General features: G+C 39.9%; 1 protein-coding gene across 14 annotated transcripts in view; it reads left to right on the forward strand.

Moving 5' to 3' along the window:
* The window catches only part of RABGAP1L (RAB GTPase activating protein 1 like), a 724,498-nt gene that overhangs the window by 681,159 nt on the left and 21,001 nt on the right, over positions 1 to 22,338 (forward strand). For 7 of the 14 annotated variants that reach the window (XM_072733070.1, XM_072733071.1, XM_026001260.2 and 4 more), the window contains 2 exons: positions 9,993 to 10,085; positions 19,256 to 19,366. In XM_072733070.1, coding sequence (XP_072589171.1) covers positions 9,993 to 10,085; positions 19,256 to 19,366 — 204 coding nt within the window. Of the gene's footprint in view, positions 1 to 9,992; positions 10,086 to 10,269; positions 10,577 to 15,235; positions 15,597 to 19,255; positions 19,367 to 22,338 lie in introns of those variants that run through there. The other 7 variants (XM_072733072.1, XM_072733073.1, XM_072733074.1 and 4 more) reach the window with 2 other exon arrangements.

Genomic DNA, 22,338 nt, shown 5'->3' on the forward strand with positions numbered 1-22,338 from the left:
CCTTCAGCTCAGGGTGTGATCCTGGGATCCCAGATTGAGTCCTCCATCAGGCTCCCTGGAGGAGCCTGCTTCTCTCTCTGCTTTTGTGTCTGCCTCTCTCTCTCTATGTCTCTCATGAATAAATAAATAAATCTTTAAAAAGAAAAAGAACGTAGTGAGCCCTAAACTCTTTTCATTATGCATTCCTATCAGTAAAAGCAATTTAAGCACATACTTCCAATATATGTACTTTCATTTTTAAATACATTAATGTATACTTTAATAAAATACACACAAAAATAGACATTTGAAAAAGATAAGGTTAAACAATAGAACTAGAGGGGTACCCAGGTGGCTCAGTGAGTTAAGCACCCAATTCTTGATTTTGGCTCAGGCCAGTGAGTCTGCTTTTCTCTCTGCCCTTCCCCTTCACCTTGTGCTTATACTCTTTGTCTCTCAAATAAATAAAATATTTTAAAAAACTAGAAATTCTGATAATTGCCTTTTGCATCTATTTGGATCCTTTCGTGTACTTCTTGGGATGGGTGAACCCCATTTTTACAAAATGGAGGCATAGAGAATGAGGGAGGAATAGTAGATAGAGATCAGATCCTATAGGACAAGCAGAGTTATGTCAAGTATTTCTCTCTCTATCCTAAATGCAACAGGAAGCAATTGAAAAATTTAGGAAGAGGAATGATAAGAGATTTGCATTTTGAAAAAACATTGCCCTATGGAAAAAAAGTTTTGGAGTAGAGCAAGGACAGATACAGAGAGATCATTTTGGAGCTTATTGCAGTGATGGGAGGGGATTATGGCTTGAATTTGGTTGGGGTCAACAGGATTCAAAAGAAGACAAGCAAGGAGACATGAATGATTTCATGGTCCTCGGTGGGGGTAGGGGTCTCCTGTGGGTTTCTCATTTGAGCCTCTGGATGGAAAATGAACAGTGGGAGAACTGGCTGGAGTTAGGCAGTGGGTGATGAGTCCAAATTTAAAATGTCTCCTATGTGAAATATCTAAAAGATGATATCAGGTTAACAGGTGGATAGGTAGGTTGAGCTCAGTAGAAGTCCTGAGCTGGAAATTGTAAAATAGGAATTGTCAAGATATAGATAGTAAAGAAATTACTCCACCTCCAGATATTATTTATTGGTAGGAAAACTTAAGCACAATACCAAGGAGTTCTAAAAAAGAAAAGTATATAGATTCATAGGACTGGAAATGAGGAATTAGAAATGAACAGATAAGCAGTTTCTATCAAATGCCACAGTTTCTTAAATTTGCTACAGCATTAGGAACAGACAGCATATATTAGAATGTGGTAAAGAAAGTTGAAATAGATATTTCATAAACTTTCATAGATATTTTGATAAGCATACCACATTCAGGAGTGAGCCATGAATATTGGAAAGTGACTCACATAATAAAACTATTCATTAATGAGTCCAGGAACCTGTCATGGGTGTGTGCACCATTAGGCTTGAGTAATTGGAAAGCTGAACATGCCAGATGAGATGAATTCAGGAAGAGAACACCTAGTCATTTGATGTCTATAAGCCTACAAGAGAGAAGTACTTTCCTTGTCCCCATGCCCTTAAACCATTCCTTACTAGACTACAACTTGCCAGAGGTGGGGGGTAGAAGATGGGTGAAATGGGTAAAGGGGGTCACAGGGTACAAACTTAAAGTTATAAAATAAATAAGTCCTTAGGGAACTAATGTACAGCATGGTGGCTGTAGTTAATAATGCTGCATTGCACATTTGAAACTTGCTAAGAGAGTAGATCTTATGAGTTACAAAAATACTTTTTCTAACTTAACTAGACTTATTTGAGATGATCATTTTGCAATGTATACAAATACTGAATCATATCATACACGTGAAACTAATATAAGGTTATATGTCACCTATGCCTCAATAAGAAAGAATACAATTAATCATCATTTATAGGTTCTTATGGTCTCTGAAGTTTTTCCCCCCCTAATCTCATGGGGTAAAATATCATTGACTATGTTCCGCCTCCTCCTAGTGCTAAAAGCTTAGAAAGAGTCAGAGTAACTTCTTTTGATGAACACTGTGAAGAAGATTAAGTGAAGCCTACAACCCCAGATCACCAAGAAATGTCATACCATAGTTGTCTGTTTCTTCTATAATGATTAATATATTAAATGGGATCATCTATATTCATCCTAAGAAATTATTTGAAGCAAAAAAAATTATTTGAAGTGAGCAAGAACAGTACATAATTTCTAGAACCTTTGGCTTATTAATTTTTTGGGCACTCAGACTCCTGGCCATCAGGAAAATTTTAAATAGATCTTGGCAGCCTTTTTTTTTTTTTTTAATAGTGATTTACTTTACCAGCATTTGCATCCATTAATAAATATTTTTGTATCTTTTATTTTTGAAATAGAGAAGCAGACTCATCACATTTTAAATAATAGCTCTGACAAGTGACTAGCCCATTGTTAAATTTTAGCACAGGAGAAATGTGATTTTTTAATTGGGCAAGAAAGCTTACATACACCAGTCTTAATGAAAATTCTCATGGAGGTGCTCCTCCCCATCCCCCAACAAATTTCTTCTTGCACCTTTTATGAAAATATGTACTGATAGCCTTTTATTGCACATATGAAACTATATGGTAATTAGACACATATTTGGCACTACATCTAGTTTGTCGGCTTCCTCAGGAGCTTTGCCTTAATTGGTCCCAGGCAGTAGAGCAAAGTGGTCAAAGAGGACAGAAGCTAGAGGGAGATGGTGGCCTAGATCCCATTTCTGACTCTGTTTACCAGCTGTATGATCTTGGGAAAGTTGCCTCTCTTCAAGGAGGTTTTCTTATTTGTTAAATCCAAATAATACCTCGCAGAGTTGTTGAGAGGCTTAAATATATAATTTTCTAAATTATAGCCTTAGAAGTGTTAGGGAATTCTTTGACATGCAGGCACTTCGTGTTTCTCTTTGTGCCAATTACTGCTGATCCAAAACAGAACAGAAGGAAGAGGACATCATAATATATGAATGCAGTGCTGAAAACCTCCAGTGCCTGTACTGACAGCACAGCTCAGAGGTTTTCAGCACAAATCCCACTTTTTCTCGAGTGTCTACCCTTCATCCCTTAATGCCTTCCCCTCCCTATTTGTGTTGTGTGGGCATCCAAACCATAACGGTGACTGGAGGGCACAACCAACATTTAGTAGGTGACATCATAAATGGGCAAAGGATACTAGGGGCTCAGAAATGGGAAGTAGACCATAATGCAACCCCAGATCATTCCACCCAGAATGCCAGTAATACCCCTACCTTGAGAAACACTAGTCGCTCCTAGATTCTTTTCTCTAGTTAATTTCGAATCCACTTTTCACAATGTTGATGCACTCTTCCATAAGACCAACATATGCCAAGAATCCTGCCGTATACGCTGCAGAGTACAGACCAGGTTGAAAATTCTGCGCACATCTATTCAGCTTTCTGTGCCACTCCCCTCTTTCTGTGTATACGTTTCCCTTGTTAATAGAATGGGCATGCTTCCCATTTGTTAATTCAGAATTAGTTCTATTATTCCATTAGTTACAATCCAGAGCTTAGGATCTGTGCTGTTTGAAAAGGCACCTTAAACTCCTTCATGTATAAAGAATCACATATGATAATCAGGAATCATAACCACATCATGTATGTAAGAGAAGTATGTTTTATTAAAAATAACTAACACATGAAATTCAAGTATTAGCAAGGACTACTCAATGTAATAAAAGTAAAAGTGAGGCAGTAAAAGTAGGTGTCGCTAGTGAGATAAAGATGGTTAAGTTAATCTAAAACTGATACACAACAAAAATTATGTATATACACAAACGTATTTTCATTCAATCAGAGTCATATGTAAAAACAAGACATGTATGCTTTAGATGAAAAGAAGAGAGGGGTGCTTGGGTGGCTCAGTCGGTTAAGCATCTGCCTTCAGTTCAGGTCATGAGGTCCTGGGATTGAGCCCCACATTGGGCTCCCTGCTCAGGGGGAACCTGCCTTTCCCTTTACTTTTGCCCCTCCCCCTCCTTGCACTCTCTCTGTCAAATAAATAAATAAAATCTTTAAGAAAAAAAACAGAAAAGAAAGAAGAGGGAGAGCATAGGAAAAGAAAGTTGAGCATATTCTTCAGTCTTCCTCTCCCACATTTCCAGCTGAGGCTGGTATGATGGCATGATGACAGGTGAGAGAAATAATAAAGCAAATTAGCAACTATTGCGCTTTCTCCTTCCAAGGTCACTGTGGAGTACTCTCCCACCGCCCCCTTGCCCTTAAGTTCATAAAGCTCTTTTCTATGTATTTCCTGTTAATGGCTGAATAGGACCCACTTTCATCAGTAAATGGCAAGCAACTGCACTGGTGACCAGGACAGGAGTTAATAGAGCCTCCCCAGTGATTTAGTATTATAGCCCAGTGAGGATGAGTGTCAGGGTAATAGATGAAAAAGCCCCCTTGATTTAGTCATGTCCTTCAAACTGCTGCTCGTGGAGTCATTTTAGATCTGAACAGGCATTTTAAAAATGGAATATAGGGATCCCTGGGTGGCGCAGCGGTTTGGCGCCTGCCTTTGGCCCGGGGCGCGATCCTGGAGACCCGGGATCGAATCCCACATCAGGCTCCCGGTGCATGGAGCCTGCTTCTCCCTCTGCCTGTGTCTCTGCCTCTCTCTCTCCCTCTGTGACTATCATAAATAAAAAAATAAATAAATAAATAAATAAATAAAAATGGAATATGATAAAATGCAAGAGAAAATATCAGGAGACATCGTACAGATCCTTAGCAAAAATAGTACAGTTTAAGAAATGCCACAACTGGTTGCCATTGGTGGTAAGGAGGAGAAGGCAGGAAGGGACTCAATGAGTCTACGCATTGGCTGGGGTGGAATTGTTTTTATCTACTGCTTACTGCTATTCTGATATTTGTAACGTAAGAACTGACAGTATACAGTTTATTTTATATTGACATAATTTGCGATTGGTTGTAAAATGGGGTTACTCTTTCAGCAAGAGCTTTAAGACTTTCAATGAGTTTTGTTTGTAAACATTTGGTAGTTCAGTTGATAGTTATGATTTATAATATGTTGTTGGACTAGTTTCTTATTGTTACCACAACACAAAACTATAAATTTAGAGGTTTTTAAAAAAATATATTTTATTTATTTATTCATGAGAGACACAGAGAGGCAGAGACATATAGGGAGAGAAGCAGGCTCCCCCCAGGAAGCCTGAGGTGAGACTCTACCCCAGGACTCCAGGATCAGGACCTGAGCCAAAGGCAGACGCTCAACCACTCAGACACCCAGGTGCCCAAATTTAGAGGCTTTAAAGACTTTGATAAATTTATTATTTTACAGTTCTGTAGGTGAGAAGTCTAACATGGGTTTCATTAGGCTAAAATCAAGGTGTCAGCAGGGCTGCATTCCTTTCTGGAAGGCTCTCCTTGTCTTTTTTAGATTCTAGAGGCTGCCCACATTCCCTTCTTCCTCTGTCTTCAAAGTCAGCAACATAAAATTTATTTGGCTTTTCTGCAACAGTCACATCTCCTCTGACTGAAGTCTGGAAAAGGTCTCCTCTTTTTATGACTCGTAGGATTTCATTGGGCCTACCTAGGAAGTCCAAGATCACTTCCCCAACTCAATGTCCTTAACCTCAATCACATCTACAGAATACAATTTTCCTTGGAAGTTAGCATGTTCATAAGTTCTGGGCATTAGGATGCAGACATCTTTGGTGGGGAGGGGGCATTTTTTGTCTACCATAATTGTGTATATTGACTTGCTTCCAAAATATTTTTCTTGTAAAATAAATTTGTGTAAGAAAGTCAATTGATTTAAGGAAAAAATCATCGAAAAAAGTATTTGGATATGGCAAAAATAATGAAAATAGCATTCACATGACTTAAAGAATATTGGGAAATACACAGGTCCTGACAGCCCAGAGTACAAGCCAGAGAAACAGTGGTCCCACCATATTCCAAATCATTCTGCCACAACCAGCTGGCTCACTCCAATGTTCTTAGCATGTGGGTTCACTTTCCTCATCCTGAAGACAGGGATTGTACCAGACAGACGGTCTCCAAAGGTCCTACATAAATGGTTATATTATGAATTTAAATGTCAGGGTTAAGCATATTGTGAAATAACCAAAATACCATATAATATTTAAAACATTAAAACACTGCTTCTTTTATTTTCTTTTTTTAAAAAGATTTATTTATTTATTTATTTATTTATTTATTTATTTATTTATTTATGAGAGAGAGAGAGAGAGAGAGAGGCAGAGACACAGGAGGAAGGAGAAGCAGGCTCCATGCCAGGAGCCCGACGTGGAACTCGATCCCGGGACTCCAGGATCGCACCCTGGTCCAAAGGCAGGCGCCAAACCGCTGAGCCACCCAGGGATCCCCTAAAACGCTGCTTCTATTTGGAATGCTTACTTCCCCAAATGTAGTTGTCAAGTCCAAAATGTCAGGCCTAGGCTAATTATTTAAACGATTGCTATTATACTTATTGGGGATTGTCCTCCCAGAGTTTGTCTATTGGGGTCGTTTTTAATAAACACCATTTTGAACTGGTGAATGCTCATTATCAGTTGCACTTATCAAACAATTATGGATTCTTTGAGGACGTTTGCTGAATTTAGTCAAATAGGGGGTATTGGACAGGTAGAAGATGGATGGTGGGTGGAAGAAGTCTCCCAAATTAGGTCAACATTTGAAAGGATTGGTGATTTTCCAAGTGCACACTTCTATTAAAAATGTTTAACTTAAGGGGAGAGATGTCTGTAGTACTTTGAGATAATAAGTTGTTTCAATTCTAGTAATTCTTAATGACTTTCTGTTCTTTTAATTAAAACTACATATTAAAGAAGTATTTTATTCCTTTCTGTTCTAAGAAAAATTTTAAGCTCAATAATACATTCCCCAAAATAAAATCAATTTTGTCCTGAAATACAGTTTTAAAAACTGTGATAGTCTATGTTCTTTGATTATCTCATAAATAGCAGTTTCATATCAGCTCACCTTTCTCCTTCCCCCCTCCCCCCCTTTCACTTTGTGCCAATCACAGGTGGATGCTCAATATCACCCCACAGCTCAAGATAAATAAGCTTGGAAGGTTTCCTAGCAACATATTGTTCTGGGAACCTGCTCTGTTTCCCTGAACAAGATGAAGCCAAACATCCTAGAATCTCAGCCAGATGGGAAAGGATTAGCTTATTGAGGGTGTTTAATGCATTCTTTTAAAATTTCACATTAAAATGAACCTCTTAACATAAAGATTGACTTTTAAAAGGACACTTTTTACACGAAAAAAAATTCTATAATACTTTGAATTTTAAAAATATGATTTTAGAACATATTCTCTAGAAGCAAGCCTACAATGTGTAATTCAGCCATTGGTGGGTGAATAGATCCATTTTAGAAACCATATAGAAAATACTTCCACATGGGACTGATGTTCAGACTGGTCCCCACTAGTTCCCGTGTTCAGGTGCAGAAATATGGACGTACTTCCCATCTTGTGGGTAAATGGCTGCAGGAGGAGGCCCCCCCCATCGCACCCCCCCCCTTGATCCTGCTCCTAGGATGCCTTAGAAACACCTGTCTCTGCTGAAAACTGAGACTTCTTCCCCTTTTCCTCAGCTCCAGGGCTACTTTGGTGCCAAGGACTTGCTACTTCATCTTAAGAGTCTTTTGGTTTTTGGAGTATAGTAATACATACAGAAAAAAAAGCAGCTAGAGGAAATTGAGGCCCCCTATTAAAGCTCAGAAGAGGGGGCACCAGGGTGGCTCAGTCAGTTAAGCGTCTGCCTTCAGCTCAGGTTATGATCCCAGGTCTGGGGCTTGAGCCCTTGAGCCCCCTGCTCAGAGGGGAGCCTTCTTCTCCCTCTCCCTCTGCTGCTCCCCCTGCTTGTGCTGTGTCTCTCGCAAATAAATAAATAAAATATTTTTTAAGAATTAAAAAAAAGTCTAGAAGAAATAATGTTGTTGCTGCTGTTTTGTTGGTACATGATCACGTATATTTTCCTGGTTTATCTGACGATCTTGAGGCCAAAAGTCAGGAGTTGGTGCTTCTCTGCTGTTTGCATTCTGGCTCAGCACGGTGTGCTCTCGAAGGTCTCTGGAGATGAAGTAAGAAAAAATGAGTTTCTCATGACAGTATTCAGCAGTGGTTTTGCAATTCAGTTCCACCCTGAAAAATGTCCTTAACTTCTTGTTTCACTGGGGAAACTCCCCCATCAGCCGGGAGGATATTGTCACTCTGTGGTTGTTGAATGATTTTTACTGTCTCAAGTTTGGACTGAGTTTGTGAAACCTCCCAGTTGTGGTGAGAAACAGGTAATTCCAGTACTTGTGAGTGCTCCTGGATGTAAGAGCAGAGGGATTAGAATACAGAGGGGCAGGACCCATGGCATTTTTGCTTTTTATTTAACAAGTTCTCTGGCCAGATTCTAACATATATTGCATGTTTTCTAAATACCGTATCTTGAACTCGACAAGAAACCATCTGCTGTGAGTCTCCTATGGGCCAACGACTTATCGTGACGACAGTTACTAAGGAGCATCATCAACACATCATCTTCGCCTTCCAGTCCCTGAGAATCCAGCAAAATAACACATCTGTTGTCTTTTTTAAAATTAGATAATTTTTTCCCTTGTTTCAAGTCACTTATTCTAGCACCTGAACATTAAATAAAGATTTTGATGTTGAAAGGAATTATATAATTTTGATTGGCCAAGGAAGGCCTAAAAGTAGGCTTAATCTGTTATATGGAACATAGATGAAAGCATATTAATTTTATTGAATACTTTAAAAAAAATTTCCAGGAACCAGGTAATATTTTAGATACTTGGCCTGCATTACAGCGTTTAATTTTCCTGACAGCTGTTACGAAGCAGAAATTTGTTTGCCTGCTGCTATATAGATGACAAAACTCAGGCTAAGAGAAGTTAAATACTGATTGCTAAGAGGTTTCATAATTAATAATAAAAGAAAAAATAGTAGGCATTCAGACCCTGGTCTATCTAGGGCCAAATAAAATGACCTGTATTCTGTGTTATGCTTATGTGTTTATTTTTAGTATTATAAGTCCTAGTCTTTTTTCAGAAAACAGTAGACTACTGTCTTTGAAAGATGACACAATTTAGTAAGAAATAGATGAGTTGTTTAGATGATTTTCTATTATCTCATACAGCACAACGATTCTGTTATTTATTGGGAGTTTTCAGTGACAGACCTTATTCTCCCTGATGCAATATATTAACTATTTAGAAATATTTCATGTTACTCACTTTTTTTATTTTTATAAAATAATTTTCCTTTTCAACATGGTAGAGGCTACGAATGAATTTTACCAAAAAGTGGTTAGAATTAACCACTGGTAAATACATTTACAAGGAACAGTTATGACATAACAATGTTGCAGAACAGAAATGGACATTTGCAAATAAAGTTTTGTTTATTTACAACACAACCACTCTCACTTGCTTATGAGTTACTTACAGCAGTGTTTCTGCAATGACAACAGACTGGAGTGGTTGTGACCTAGACCATGTGGCCCAGCCTAAAATGTACTATCGAGGCCTTGACAGAAAATGTTTCCAGACCTATGCTCTTGGATCTATACTGCCCCCCCCCCCCCCCGCGCCGCCCCTACTTTGAGTTGGGTGTGTGCCATTAGAATACCAGAGACTTAAATTAGGAAACATACCAGGAAATGTTTTCCTGGGGTGCCCGGGTGGCTCAGTGGTTTAGCACTTGCCTTCGGCCCAGGGTGTGATCCTGGCGTTCCAGAATCGAATCCCACATCGGGCTTCTTGCAAGGAGCTTCCTTCTCCCTCTGCCTGTGTCTCTGCCTCTGTGTGTGTGTGTGTCTCTCATGAATAAATAAATGATAAATGAAATCTTCTTTTTTTTTTTTTAAAGGAAATGTTTTCCTACATCATGTCTTTATCTAACATGCTTTTCTTCTAATCCCTATAGGTACCAACCAAGAAACTGAAGAAATATGAGAAAGAATACCAGACAATGCGAGAGAGTCAGCTGCAGCAGGAAGACCCAATGGATAGATACAAGGTATGAGAGGCCTGGGTCACCCATGAGAGCAGAGTGCCTTCTTCCCTAAAGTAGGAGTAGTGGCAAGTTCCCCTCCCTCTGTTCCTTCTTGATTTAGACGCACTCTGGCCATGATAAATGTCCAGGTATGTTTTCATTTCAGGAAACTCTTGAGTAGCCAACCATAATATTTCTTTTCTTTCAGTTTGTATATTTGTAGGTAACTCCACCTGTTGCATTTATACTTGGAATCTTCATAAGAAGCTGAGAGAAAGAGAGGGAAAAAGAAAGAGAGAAAGTGGCTATCGACTACTTTCAAAAATGAGAAAACAAGTGGCACAGTACTGTGTTAGCTGTGCATGGTCACATCCACAAAGACTTTTAGAAGGTGAATTGTTCCCAGCTTGGCACGAGAATGTTTCAGACTTTCCTCTGTCTGTAGCAACTGTCAAAAATACAAACTCATTTGGAAGGAAAAATAAAACCCACAAAGGTTAATGGAGCACAGTAAATGGTGTTTGTCGCAACATTTATTTCCACAAATCTGAGTAACAGTGACATCTCATTATAGTACAGTCCCAGAATCAAGGCTGATTTCAGTTGAATATCTTAGTTAGTTGTAGTATTTTTTAAAAATTGGGCCCCTCTCATCGATAGAGCTCTTCGATGCTAATGCTAATGCTAATTAGCAGCACTATTCCCATGAAGCAATGTTGGGGAAACACTGATTTCAAACTTACTGTTTTCCAGCTGACATATTGTCTCTCTTGAACATGTTTTAATTCCTCAGATTCCTACAGATGGGTAATGGTTCCCTCCCTTTTCATGTCAGTAACACTGGGATTACAGAGTATTGTTATTTTCACACTGAGCACCACCAATGCCAAAATATGCTGCCAAAAAAAAGTACTGGGGCGCCATTATTAATTTAATCACCCACAGTGGGCAGACTTCCACTTTTGTAACTGTAGTTGCCTTTATGTGGTCAGAGAAATAACAAGGGCCGCTGTAGCCACAGTACCTCTTGTCTCTGTTGCTGAGCTGAATGACATGGGAGGCTCCCAGAGGGGCATGGCAGGAAGGAGTACATGGATTTTGTAGTCAGAACTGAGTTCAAATACTGGTTTTCCAAGAAAAAAAACACAGGATTTGTTATCCACATTGAGGGGTTTTAATACCTATCCCATTGTTCAGCATCTTGGCTGGTTATTGAACCTCTTCGTCATCTGTGAAACACATAGTAGCATACACATTTCCTTGAAGGACTTTTGCAAAGATGAGGGATGTTGTGTGGTAGTACCTAGCACATAGTTGGTATTCAGTAATTGGTTGTTATTAGCCTTATTAGACCTACTGCCTCCAAGTACCCCGATATTACTAAAGTAATATCCCCTCACATGAATCTGTACTCCCAGTCCCTCGCTTATCTTCTCCATATATCTCCCAAGCATTGTTCCCCGATAATCCGACATCAGTATGTTTCTCCCTGTGTTTATAGAACTGGCTAAAGGACTGACAGTAAGATCCCACATACTGCTGTGGCAGGTAATCATTAACCCATAAACTACTCACAGAATAAGGTTTGAAGCTGATTTCCACCACCACCACCCCTCAATAAAATTAATTTTAATGTAGCTTACATAGCATGCTGCTTTAGAAAGGCTTGAAGCAGTCATTATAAAATATTTTTAAAACATTTTTTTTTAAATTTATTTATGATAGTCACAGAGAGAGAGAGAGAGAGGCAGAGACATAGGCAGAGGGAGAAGCAGGCTCCATGCACCGGGAGCCCGACGTGGGATTCAATCCTGGGTCTCCAGGATCGCGCCCTGGGCCAAAGGCAGGCGCTAAACCGCTGCGCCACCCAGGGATCCCATAAAATATTTTTAAGGATTTAAAATGAAGCCCTCCTACTGCTTATACTATCATTGTAATTTTCTTAGTTGCCATCATTACAAATAAAATCTGGGAAGAGTGCTTTAAAAACAGAAGAGAAAGAAACGAAAGACTAAAATTGCATATTTAAAATCAGTCTGGGACTGAACTTCATACTGTTTCTTAAATCCTTTTCGTATCAAAGTAGATATGTATAAACAGTGCAGTGCATATTATTTTTTAAAGAGTACTTATCACACGCAAGACTTTCAGTGTGTGCACATTTTACTGAGAGACCAAACTAGAATTAAACTTTTTTTTTATTCTGAAAGCAGATACTACTTTTAACTTTGATATTCTCTATAACCCTTCTTTTGTATTATTATTATTATTATTAAAGTTTAATTTATTTATTTATTCACGAGACACACAGAGAGGCAGAGACAGAGGCAGAGGGAGAAGCAAGCCTCCCACTGGGAGCCCCTTGGTCCCGAATCCCAGGATCAAGCCCCAAGTGGAAGGCAAACGCCCAACCGCTGAGCCACCCAGGTGGCTATTATATTTATATTTTGTGTTATCATAATAGCTTGTCAATACATCTAACTAATATTTCTATACCCTTTTAATAACATTTAGATATTTATATTGGCGATACACTTGAAGTTATGGTCCTCAAATTATAATTACATTTTCAAGGTGACAGTTGACAACATGGTTTTCAGCCATCAATAGATTTGTTCTTTCAGATATTCAACATCCAGTTTAAGAAGCTAATTATAATTACCTTAAAGTAGGAGAGTGTTCTAAGAAATACCTTTTAGCCTCTTCTAAATTTAATCCTGTCAAGAATAAGATCTATGTTCCTGGAATGAGCACTTTATAATTCATAGATCTTGGACTGGGAAGCCAGTTGTGTAAATTCTTAAGAATTACTTGGGAAGGGGGATCCCTGGGTGGCTCAGTGGTTGTGCGTCTGCCTTGGGCTCAGGGTGTGATCCCAGGGTCCCAGGGTGGAGTCCTGAATCCGGCTTCCTGCGGGGAGCCTGCTTGGCCCTCTGCCTGTGTCTCTCATGAAGAAATAAATAAAATCTTTAAAAAAAAAAAAACCTATTTGCACAGATGTGGGGTAAGCCTTAAAAAGCACACCTAATTAAATTAATTTAGTGAGTCTTCCAAAGCATAATGAAGATTATGTTATTACCTGTTCTAGATGGGCAAATCCTAGAAAGAATCAGGAATGCTTAAACTCTCTTGAGTTTGTGACACAGACAGCATCATACATCATTTCTAATTGAAGTATCTTATCAATGTTTAGTATAATTAAATTTAGAATGTTTAATTTCTTCCATAAGGCTAGAAATAGGAATTCTCTTATCAAAGTGTAATTCAAACAGGAAGGAATAATTACTCTAAGTTTACAAAAAGTTTGTCTTCTACATACTAATTTTTGTAGAGCAGTTAGTTGTTCCTGCACATAATTTAAAATTAAGCTATTTAATTAGACATACCAAAAACAATAAAAAATATTTGAAGTAAAGCTTAATTGGACTTGTATTATTTGCCATCCTTCCATAGCTAATTAAATAACTTAGACCAGTTATCACATTTTGTTTCTAACTTGTCAAGGGAAAGAAGTTTAAATTTTGCTAAACTTCTTACCTGAAAAAAAAAAAAAAAGACTTCCGTTTTTTCTTACTGTGTGGTGCCTTTCCATACTCAGGAAGTCAAGATAAGTGAATCCATCTTTGAAAAGTGTTTTTCTACCAATGAAAAGAAACTTACATTTTATTAATTTTCCTCATCACGGAGACTGTCATTGGTTTTTGGAAGTATTTATGTTTATGAAATAATGTGCTTTTAATGAACTGTAATAGTCAAGAACATGGTTTCTATCTGCCTGTGATAACTTTGTGATAGACTTCAGAAGGCTGCCACTCTTTTTGAGCATGAATAATCCAAAGCATTCACTGTTGTAGGATGGTGGAAATTGCAAGCCTCAGCAATATTGAGGAATCTTGAGCAAATTTGCTAAGGAGCAGGTGGTTTTTGAAGATGCCTGTTCACTGATTGAGTTATACTTAACGTTTGAGAGAGGTGTACATGTTACACATATTAAGAATTTCTAAGTTAGTTTATTGATGATCTTCAGAATTCTCCAAGAAGTTTATTCCATTTTTTGTAAGTTTTGCTTCCTGTTAAAGTAGTATTACTGGGAAAATTATGTCACACTAACATGTTTTGACATTATCTGTAACCCGTTTGCTTTCTTAAAAGTTGATTTGTATACTAGAGCAGGGACCTGCAAAACTACGGCATGTGGGACAAATCGTTGCACTGCCTGTTTTTGTAAATAAAGTTTTATTGGAACACAGCCACAACCATTGTTTACTTACCATCACCTAGGACTGCTTTTGCACAACAGTGGCAGAGTTTGAGTAGTCTCAACAAAGACCGTATGGTCTGCAAAACCTAAAATATTCAGTGTCTGGCCATTTACTTTTAAAGTTTGTTGACCTCTGTGCTAGAGAATAATCTAAGACTATTTTTTAAATGCTAGAAGAACTGCAGTCTGGTTTGCCAACTGCCAGTTAGTTATTACTGACAAGAGTTTGTTTTTAGTTTGACATTTAAATTTTTAAAAATTTCTACCAGAAAGATAAAATTGGATATGTTGGGTAAAGGAAGAGCTTAAAGTAATTTCAAATATCCAGATTTTTCTCTCTCAAATCTTCATTTGCAGACAATGTAGACATTTAAACATTTCATCTGTAGGCATTTGTCTTTGAATGTCAGAAAACTGAAATTTGATGATAATTATCAACTCTCTTAAAAGAATTACCCAAACGAAAATATGCGACAGATGAGTGTGTTGTTGCTAATAAAACAGTACTGAGTCTTTTAGGAAAACATTTTCTCCTGACCCTTAAATATCTTTAAAAACCATGTGCCAAGAATTCATTATAGCTGTAGATGACACACCCCAAAGGCTGAGCTAGAGTTTCTGAAGCTGCCTCCTCCCCTCATCATTTTTTCCTTTTTGGCATATATTCTTCCGAATGCCAGTTCACATTTCTCTGGTTTCTCATCATGGAGTAAATGACGTTTGTCATCCCTTGTACTGCTTCACCCACACTCCAGCCGTCAGACGCACAGGACAGCTGGAAGCATTCCCCTGCCCAGCAATTTTCATTCTGTTGCCTAAAAATGAACTGTTTTGCAAGATTTCCGACCTCGTCATATAAGGAAGTCCCTTCCCCCCCAGCTGACATAACAACAGTGTAAACAACTCACACTGTAGTTGCTAATAGTTCACATACAGCATTTCCATCAGCCATGCAGACTGCAAAGGGCAGTGTGGAGAGGGAGGAGTTTAAGTGTTAACTAGTCTTCCTGAGTTGAGACTTGCTCCCTGGCTGCCTCAAGTATACTTTCTTCCAGAGACTGTTTGCCGACATGGAGAGAACTTAAGAGTGAATGACACTCTGGGAAAAACCGAATAGCAAAACAGCAGTAACAAGCGTCTGCTTTGGTTATTGTTTCATAACTGTATTAGTAGGTGTGCGATTTCATTGGATATTCTGTTTTGTTTTGTTTTTTTTTTCAATTGTCTTTGTACCTATGATTGAAAACGGTAGTTGGTCTATGACTTTTGAGGAGGTAAGTTATTCATCTGTGTCTGTCTGTGATACCGGCGTCTGTCTGTCTGAAAAAAATGCAGTATCCTCCTCCCAAAAGTTACTAACCCAGCTCTCGGGCGCGCAGCTCCTGTGCCAGCGGGAGGGACTCTGAGGAGAGGTGTGGTCTGCTCTTCGTCCCGGGCTGTCGGCTGTGTGAGATGAAGGGTGTTGGCCCGGCGCAGTGGGCGCCTTGGGGGCGATGGAAGCAGCGTCTCCTGCGGTCCTTTCGGAGAGGGGCGGGAGGCCGGCTGCCTGGTGTTGGCAGGCTCGGAGCAGCCGGGCACACCTGCGTGTGCAAACCGTGGCACGCGGCCGCCTCTGCACGCACAGGCTGGCGGGCTGACCTTTCAGAGTGAGGCTAAGCCCATCCAGATGGAACTTTCTTCTCTGTTCTAGTAGAAAGGTGAACTTTTTCTTGCATCAGTCAGTTCGGTGGGGGAAGTGCAGGGGTCAGTTTTGGCTCCTCCGGGAAAGGCTGCAAAAGCCAACCCAGTAAGAATCCTCACTCGAACCCTTAGCAAGTGGGGGCAGCTTCCCTCGCAGGACCCCCCACCCCGGGGTGGGCAGCGGCGCCTGGCTGCCGGCTCCGGGCCAGGGAGGACGGCTGAGCACGCCTCCCGCCCCAGGTTCGGACTTTGGAGGACGATACTGCATTTTCGGCCTCACAGCTTGCTTTCCCACGTGTCTGTGAGTGCAGAGCCGGAGTCACACTCCCACCGTGCTGCTTGCTGTGCACACACCCAACCGAAGCTTCTTGCTAAAGCCAAGGCAGTAGGGGCGCTCCCATAGGCGAGTCTGCTTTTGAGGGATGCTTAGACCCTCCCCCCCAGTATCTCCCAGATCTTCCCTGCCCACCCTGCACCCCCTCGGCCACGTGTCCATAAGGAAGGGTTCCAGGTGCCACAGGCGTGGTAACGGCACGTTTCCAGTCAGCACGTCAGCTGAGCTCACGTCTCTTCCTTAGATGCTGTCACCCACCAGGCGTTTATCTCCCAGCAACAGTGAAGTAGCCACCTGGTGCATCTTTAAAGGACTCGGAACAAAGTACTTTTCATGTGTACTTCGCCTGTAGGTTATTTTAACTCCCTGGCAAGTGTGTGTCACTGTCACCTGAAAACCCGGTAGCTGCGACATTGTCACTTGTGCTAAATGACTAAGTAATGGCTGAGGGGACTGTACCTTGGAGTCCCGCAAGGAGTTTCCGGAGGACTCGGACACGTGATTCAGGAGTAGGGGCTGGAGGAGCGTCCCCATGGGCCCCTGTGAAAGGATTCGGCGCGAGGGAGGCAAGTGGCTTCCCTGCCTAAGCAGCCTGCTTTGGGAACCGCGTGTGATGGAACGGAGCCGGGTGCTGCGGCTGGTTCCCGGCCAGGAGGAGGAGATTGGAAAAGTTTGTGAAACTTTCTTTTTATATATAATTCTAGTTTTCAACAAGTATGTAAGTTGTTTGCACGAGAGGAGTAATAAAAGACTGACTCTCTTGCCCCTGCTAGAGTTTGGGTTGCTCCAGCAAAGATGAAAGATTTAGCTGGGGGGGCCCTGGCTGTTTGTCCGTAGACACACACACACACACATACACACACACACACACACATATATGAGTGCCTGCTGTTATGATACTTCTGTGGGAGGTCAGAACGTCCACAGATTGAGGGGACAGACAGACTGATGGAGAGCGGCTTGCCCCTACAAGTATGGACAGTGTCTTTTCAGGAATATCTGGGAAAGAGTTCCTGGCAAGACCACCCCTTGAGGGGTTACATAGTATCTTAGCCAAAAATGAAGATCCAGCCTGGTTTCGGGTAGAATATGAGCTTCTTAAAGGAGTGATTTTAAGAAAAACCTTCAATGTTGGTGTTTTATCCTTTTCAATGGAATTGAATGGCTTTTAATTTTTTTAAACATTTTAAACACGTAAGCTGTATTTATTGTTGAAAACTTAGAAACACTTTGAAAGTACAAAGACAACAATAAAAATCACCCACTGCCTGATATTCATGTTATTTGTTATGAAAACGAGACTTTCTTTTTCAGTAGATTTCTTTTTTTTTTTTTAATATTTTATTTATTTCTTCATGAGAGAGGCAGAGAGAGAGAGGCAGAGGGAGAAGCAGGCTCCATGCAGGGAACCTGACACGGAACTCGATCCCGGGACTCCAGGATCACGCCCCAGCCGAAGGCAGGCGCTAAACCGCTGAGCCACCCTGGGATCCCCAGTAGATTTCTTTTTCAAAAATGTTTTGGCATTCCCCAACTATCCCAGTCTTTCTTTTCCAGAAGAGAAGACAGAAATAGACTCTGTTGGCTGGTTCTGGTCAAAGCACAGGTTCAACCTTTGGCTTCTGTTAGGGGAGCCTCTGCCTCCATGAAAGTCTTAGGCTCTGTCCTTACCATTGGTTTCTTAGCCCTTCTTTAAAAAACAAAAAACAAAAACAAAAAAAGAACTTAGGCCTTTTTTTTTTTTTTTTCCCACATAAGCAACCCCAGGTTGTTTTATGGAAGATAAAAAAGATAAAAAGGCCTTTCACCCCACACGTTACACTGTGATATACTATCTTCCAGGGCATAGATTTGTCTTCTGGTTGTGCAGCACTGCTTCATCTTGAGTTTCTGCCAGCCTTGCAGAAAACACTGTTAGGAATGTAAATCTGAAAAACAGGAAGGTCTCATCACGTTGGAGTCTTTCCTGTCAGCTCTCTTTGAATCTATCACTGCTAACAGTAGCAAAAAAAAAAAAAAAAAAAAAGTACTTTTGATACTTTGTAATGGAAGACAGTAAATTGCTATTCTGAAAATCAATGTGAATGTACATAGTTCATAATGTTTAGTTCAAAGGGGACCTTTCTTCCTAAGAATGTGACTTGGTTCTTTCACCATAAGACTTTGTTTCAGATTTTTTCAGATTTTTCCTGGATGTTCAGGAGGAAAAAACCAGCTCAGTAATTTCTTTTAATTTGTTTTTGTTAAAAAAAAAAAAAAAGGCAAAAGCAAACATGTCAGAAGGATTGTTGCTCTTACTAATACAAAAATTGGTGTTCAGAAAAGTATTTTTACCCCAAGAATGAAAATGTCCATTGATAGCAAAAGTCACGAACCCACATTATCATGATTCTTGGCTTAGTGCTTTTAATTAAATAGATTCAATTAATTTGAACTCTGATACTGGAAAAACAATTTGAAGAGATGTCTAGTGGCTTCCCCCCATTTCATGCCATCTATGTCGTGCAGTTCCCCTGGAGGTTCAGAGTGGGATTTTTGTGCGTGTTTCAAACAAAGGGTGGCCCATGTCTGTGTTCTAGGTGAAAATGCCACAGGATGGGGGAGATGTTGGAAATTTTTCCTTTTGTGGCACCTTTTTTTTTTTTTTTTTTTTTTTAAATGAAGCCTTTTAAGTGCAGCCTGTGGGGGACAGTTGTAAGTTTCACTGGGTCTAGAGAACCGCACCCGCACCGCTGGCTTAACTCACTATTGTTTCCCAGACAGCAGTCCTGCCTTCCTGTGCCACTTGCGCCTTCTCCTTTTTACACCTTCAAAAGTTCACTTTGTTGTTGTTGCTTGTTCCCCTCACCGGTCCCCTTTGCTTCTGCTGGTTTGTCTCCGCACTAACGCCCCCCTCTGGCTGTTGCTCTCTTCCTGCAGAGGGAGAACCGGAGACTCCAGGAAGCCAGCATGAGGCTGGAACAAGAGAATGATGACCTCGCCCATGAACTAGTCACCAGCAAAATTGCTCTGCGAAATGACTTGGATCAGGTAAACTTGTCATTTGCTGGGTAGAAACCAAACCATGATGACCTCCTCAAGGGCAAGGGCCAAGTGGCTCTCACTGCAGTCCCACTGGGGCTCACACTGTATTGGACACTGACTTGGCTGGATGAATGGGCGGGCAGTGGGCAAGAGGGGACAGCTTTTGGACTGAATCGAGAGGGTGGAAGGCTCAAGCCTTTGCAAATGATTTGGGTTATTTCCAAACAGCATGTGTGACATATTTTTTTATACCTCTAAACTTCTCCGGTGTCTCTTCTCTTCATCTGTACTTTTCCTAAGCCAAGGGCTGCCAGCATAATTACCTGGGAAGATCAATCACCAAGACTCTACTCATGCCACTGTAACAGCGGGAGGCAGTTTACTTTCAGTTCCAGAGAGAATTTGCATCCACAATAAATGTGAAGATTTTAGATGCAGTATGTACATTAAAATATATGTACTGTTGGATAGACAGGCATTCTAGTGGCTAAGAGCCAAGATTGCCAAGGTGTGAATCCTGGCATTACAGTCTGCTCAGCATGTGACCCTGGGCAGTTCTTAACCTGCCTATATGTGTTAAATTGGGTAAAGCCTTTCAACAGTGTGTGTTCAATAAATGTTAGCTGTTGCTAGGAAGACCTGAAATTGTTCAACTTCCCTGGTTCTTTCCAACAGTACAGACAGCTTTAGGACTTCCTATTTTCTGTGTTTTAAAAGATAGTTGGCAATATGGAAAGAGTCTTGGGTGGATTTAAAATTATCTCTCTTTTCCGACTTAACAAGTGAATATTCCCAACAAATGGTGCCAGGGTCAGAAAAAAATGAGACTTAAACTGTTGAATCTGTATTAATGAGACTATGGTGGGGAGTCAGTACTTTAAGGAAAATCTTTTTTTTTTTTTTTTTCCTGTAAGGAAAATCTTGTTTTCATGTTAGCTCTCCTAATGGTCTGACTTGCATTTGATTCTGTTATTTCAAATCGTTTATCCACTAATAGTTTTCTTAAGATGGATAACTAAATGAGAAGGAGTTTTAAGCAGCTGGACCCTGCAGGGGGATTCGGTGAAGTTCCCTAGAGAGATTCATACATTGCAGTTGTACAGGGAATGTACTTGGTGTTACTGATCAAAGCCTTTCAAATGATTAAAAAAATAGAGATGGAATGTCTACTGAATACCTACTATGCACCAAAGACTATATTTAGCAATTTTATAAGCATCATCTCATTTAGTTTTGCTCATGATTCCACCAAGCAAGTATTCTTTTAATCTTACATTTAATAAATGAGGAATATGACATATATACTCTGACTTGGAAGCTATTCTAACAAAAGTAGAAATCTGGTCAAGAATATGTATGCAAGATTATTTACTACTTAGAAGTAGTAAATACGTGTACAAGATTGTTTACTACAAAAATATGTGCACAAGATTGTGTTACTTAGAAGAATAAAAAGTAGAAATAATGTATATGCCCAATAGAAGGGGAGAATAAAAGAATATCTGTAAAATGTCTTTTTGGAATCATTTTTAAAAACAATGGGAAGATGATGTTATAATAATAGTTTTGTAAAACCTATAAATTTATCTGTATATAATTCTTACATATAAATTGCAAGGGATATGGCTGGCAAAGGGCCATTATGTAGGAAAGGACGCTGAAATGTACTTTAAAATAAAAAAGCCTACAAGGAAATCCATCAAAATATTTTTTTTTTAATTTTTTTTTTTTTTATTTATTTATGATAGTCACAGAGAGAGAGAGAGAGAGAGGCAGAGACACAGGCGGAGGGAGAAGCAGGCTCCATGCACTGGGAGCTTGATGTGGGATTCGATCCCGGGTCTCCAGGATCGCGCCCTGGGCCAAAGGCAGGCGCCAAACCGCTGCGCCACCCAGGGATCCCCCATCAAAATATTAATACTAGATATCTCTGGGCGATAAGAGTCAAATCTAATTTTTTGGTTCATTTTTATACATTTTTTTCAATTATTCTGTCTTTTATAAGGAGACCATAAATTCTTAACCACTCTTGGTTTAGTAATAATATGCATTATACCTTTTTAATAATCAGAAAAACTATTTTTAAAATGTTGTGCCACCAAGAAAATCCATTTTCTGGATCAATCTGGAAAGACTGCTGCATGAGTACTCCTGAAATAATTGATTATTGACTACCTGGGTAGACAGCTCATGGAGATTCTAGGTACTAGTCCCTGAAGAAAAGATTCCTTCATTCTTTCATTTTTGCCTCTTTCTCTTATTTCCTCCCTTTATACATCTCTTTTTTAAAAATTAAGTAAGACCTGGCCCCTGCCTTTTGAAGCTTATTATCTAGGTCAAAGAATAAAATTATCTATTTCTTGCATATCTCCTCTGAACATCTGATTTTGCAGTTTCTGCCTGAGTGAGGTTTGTTTGCCTATATAGAAGTGTCCCCGTGCTTTGGGCATCATGCCCCCCAGCCAGCCAGGAAGGGCACCAAGAAAGTTCCAGCTCTGCCTGCCTTCATCCAGTCCACCCTGTACTTTTCCATTGCCACTTCTATCAAAATCAGATCTCTTAATTAAAACAGCAAAACTTTGGCAAACATTAAGCAAACGTGAAAGCAGATTGTATTCAAGACAATATTTAAAGCAAACAAGAACTAATTAGGTAATTAAGTACTCTTTAAAAATGAATTATTCCTTACCCTCATCATGTGACTGCTAGCTTTGGGCTTCCTGGGCACCAGAGGCTCTTAATTATTCTCTTTGACAGAGCCTTCTGCTTTGACAACTCGCCCTCCCTCAGACTCTTAAAATAAGGACTTTGCAGTGATTAACAATGTAAAAAGATACAACATCTCCATTTCAGTTTCTGTAGCGAGCTACCTTCTAGCCTTTCTGATCCTTTCTTGTTCCCAAGGAACAAACAGAAGAGACATAACCAGTAATTTCCCACTAATGACGCTGCCTGGTCCTAACCATAGCAAGTTCTGC

This window comes from Vulpes vulpes, chromosome 13 (genome assembly GCF_048418805.1).
Source record: "Vulpes vulpes isolate BD-2025 chromosome 13, VulVul3, whole genome shotgun sequence".
NCBI lineage: Eukaryota > Metazoa > Chordata > Mammalia > Carnivora > Canidae > Vulpes > Vulpes vulpes.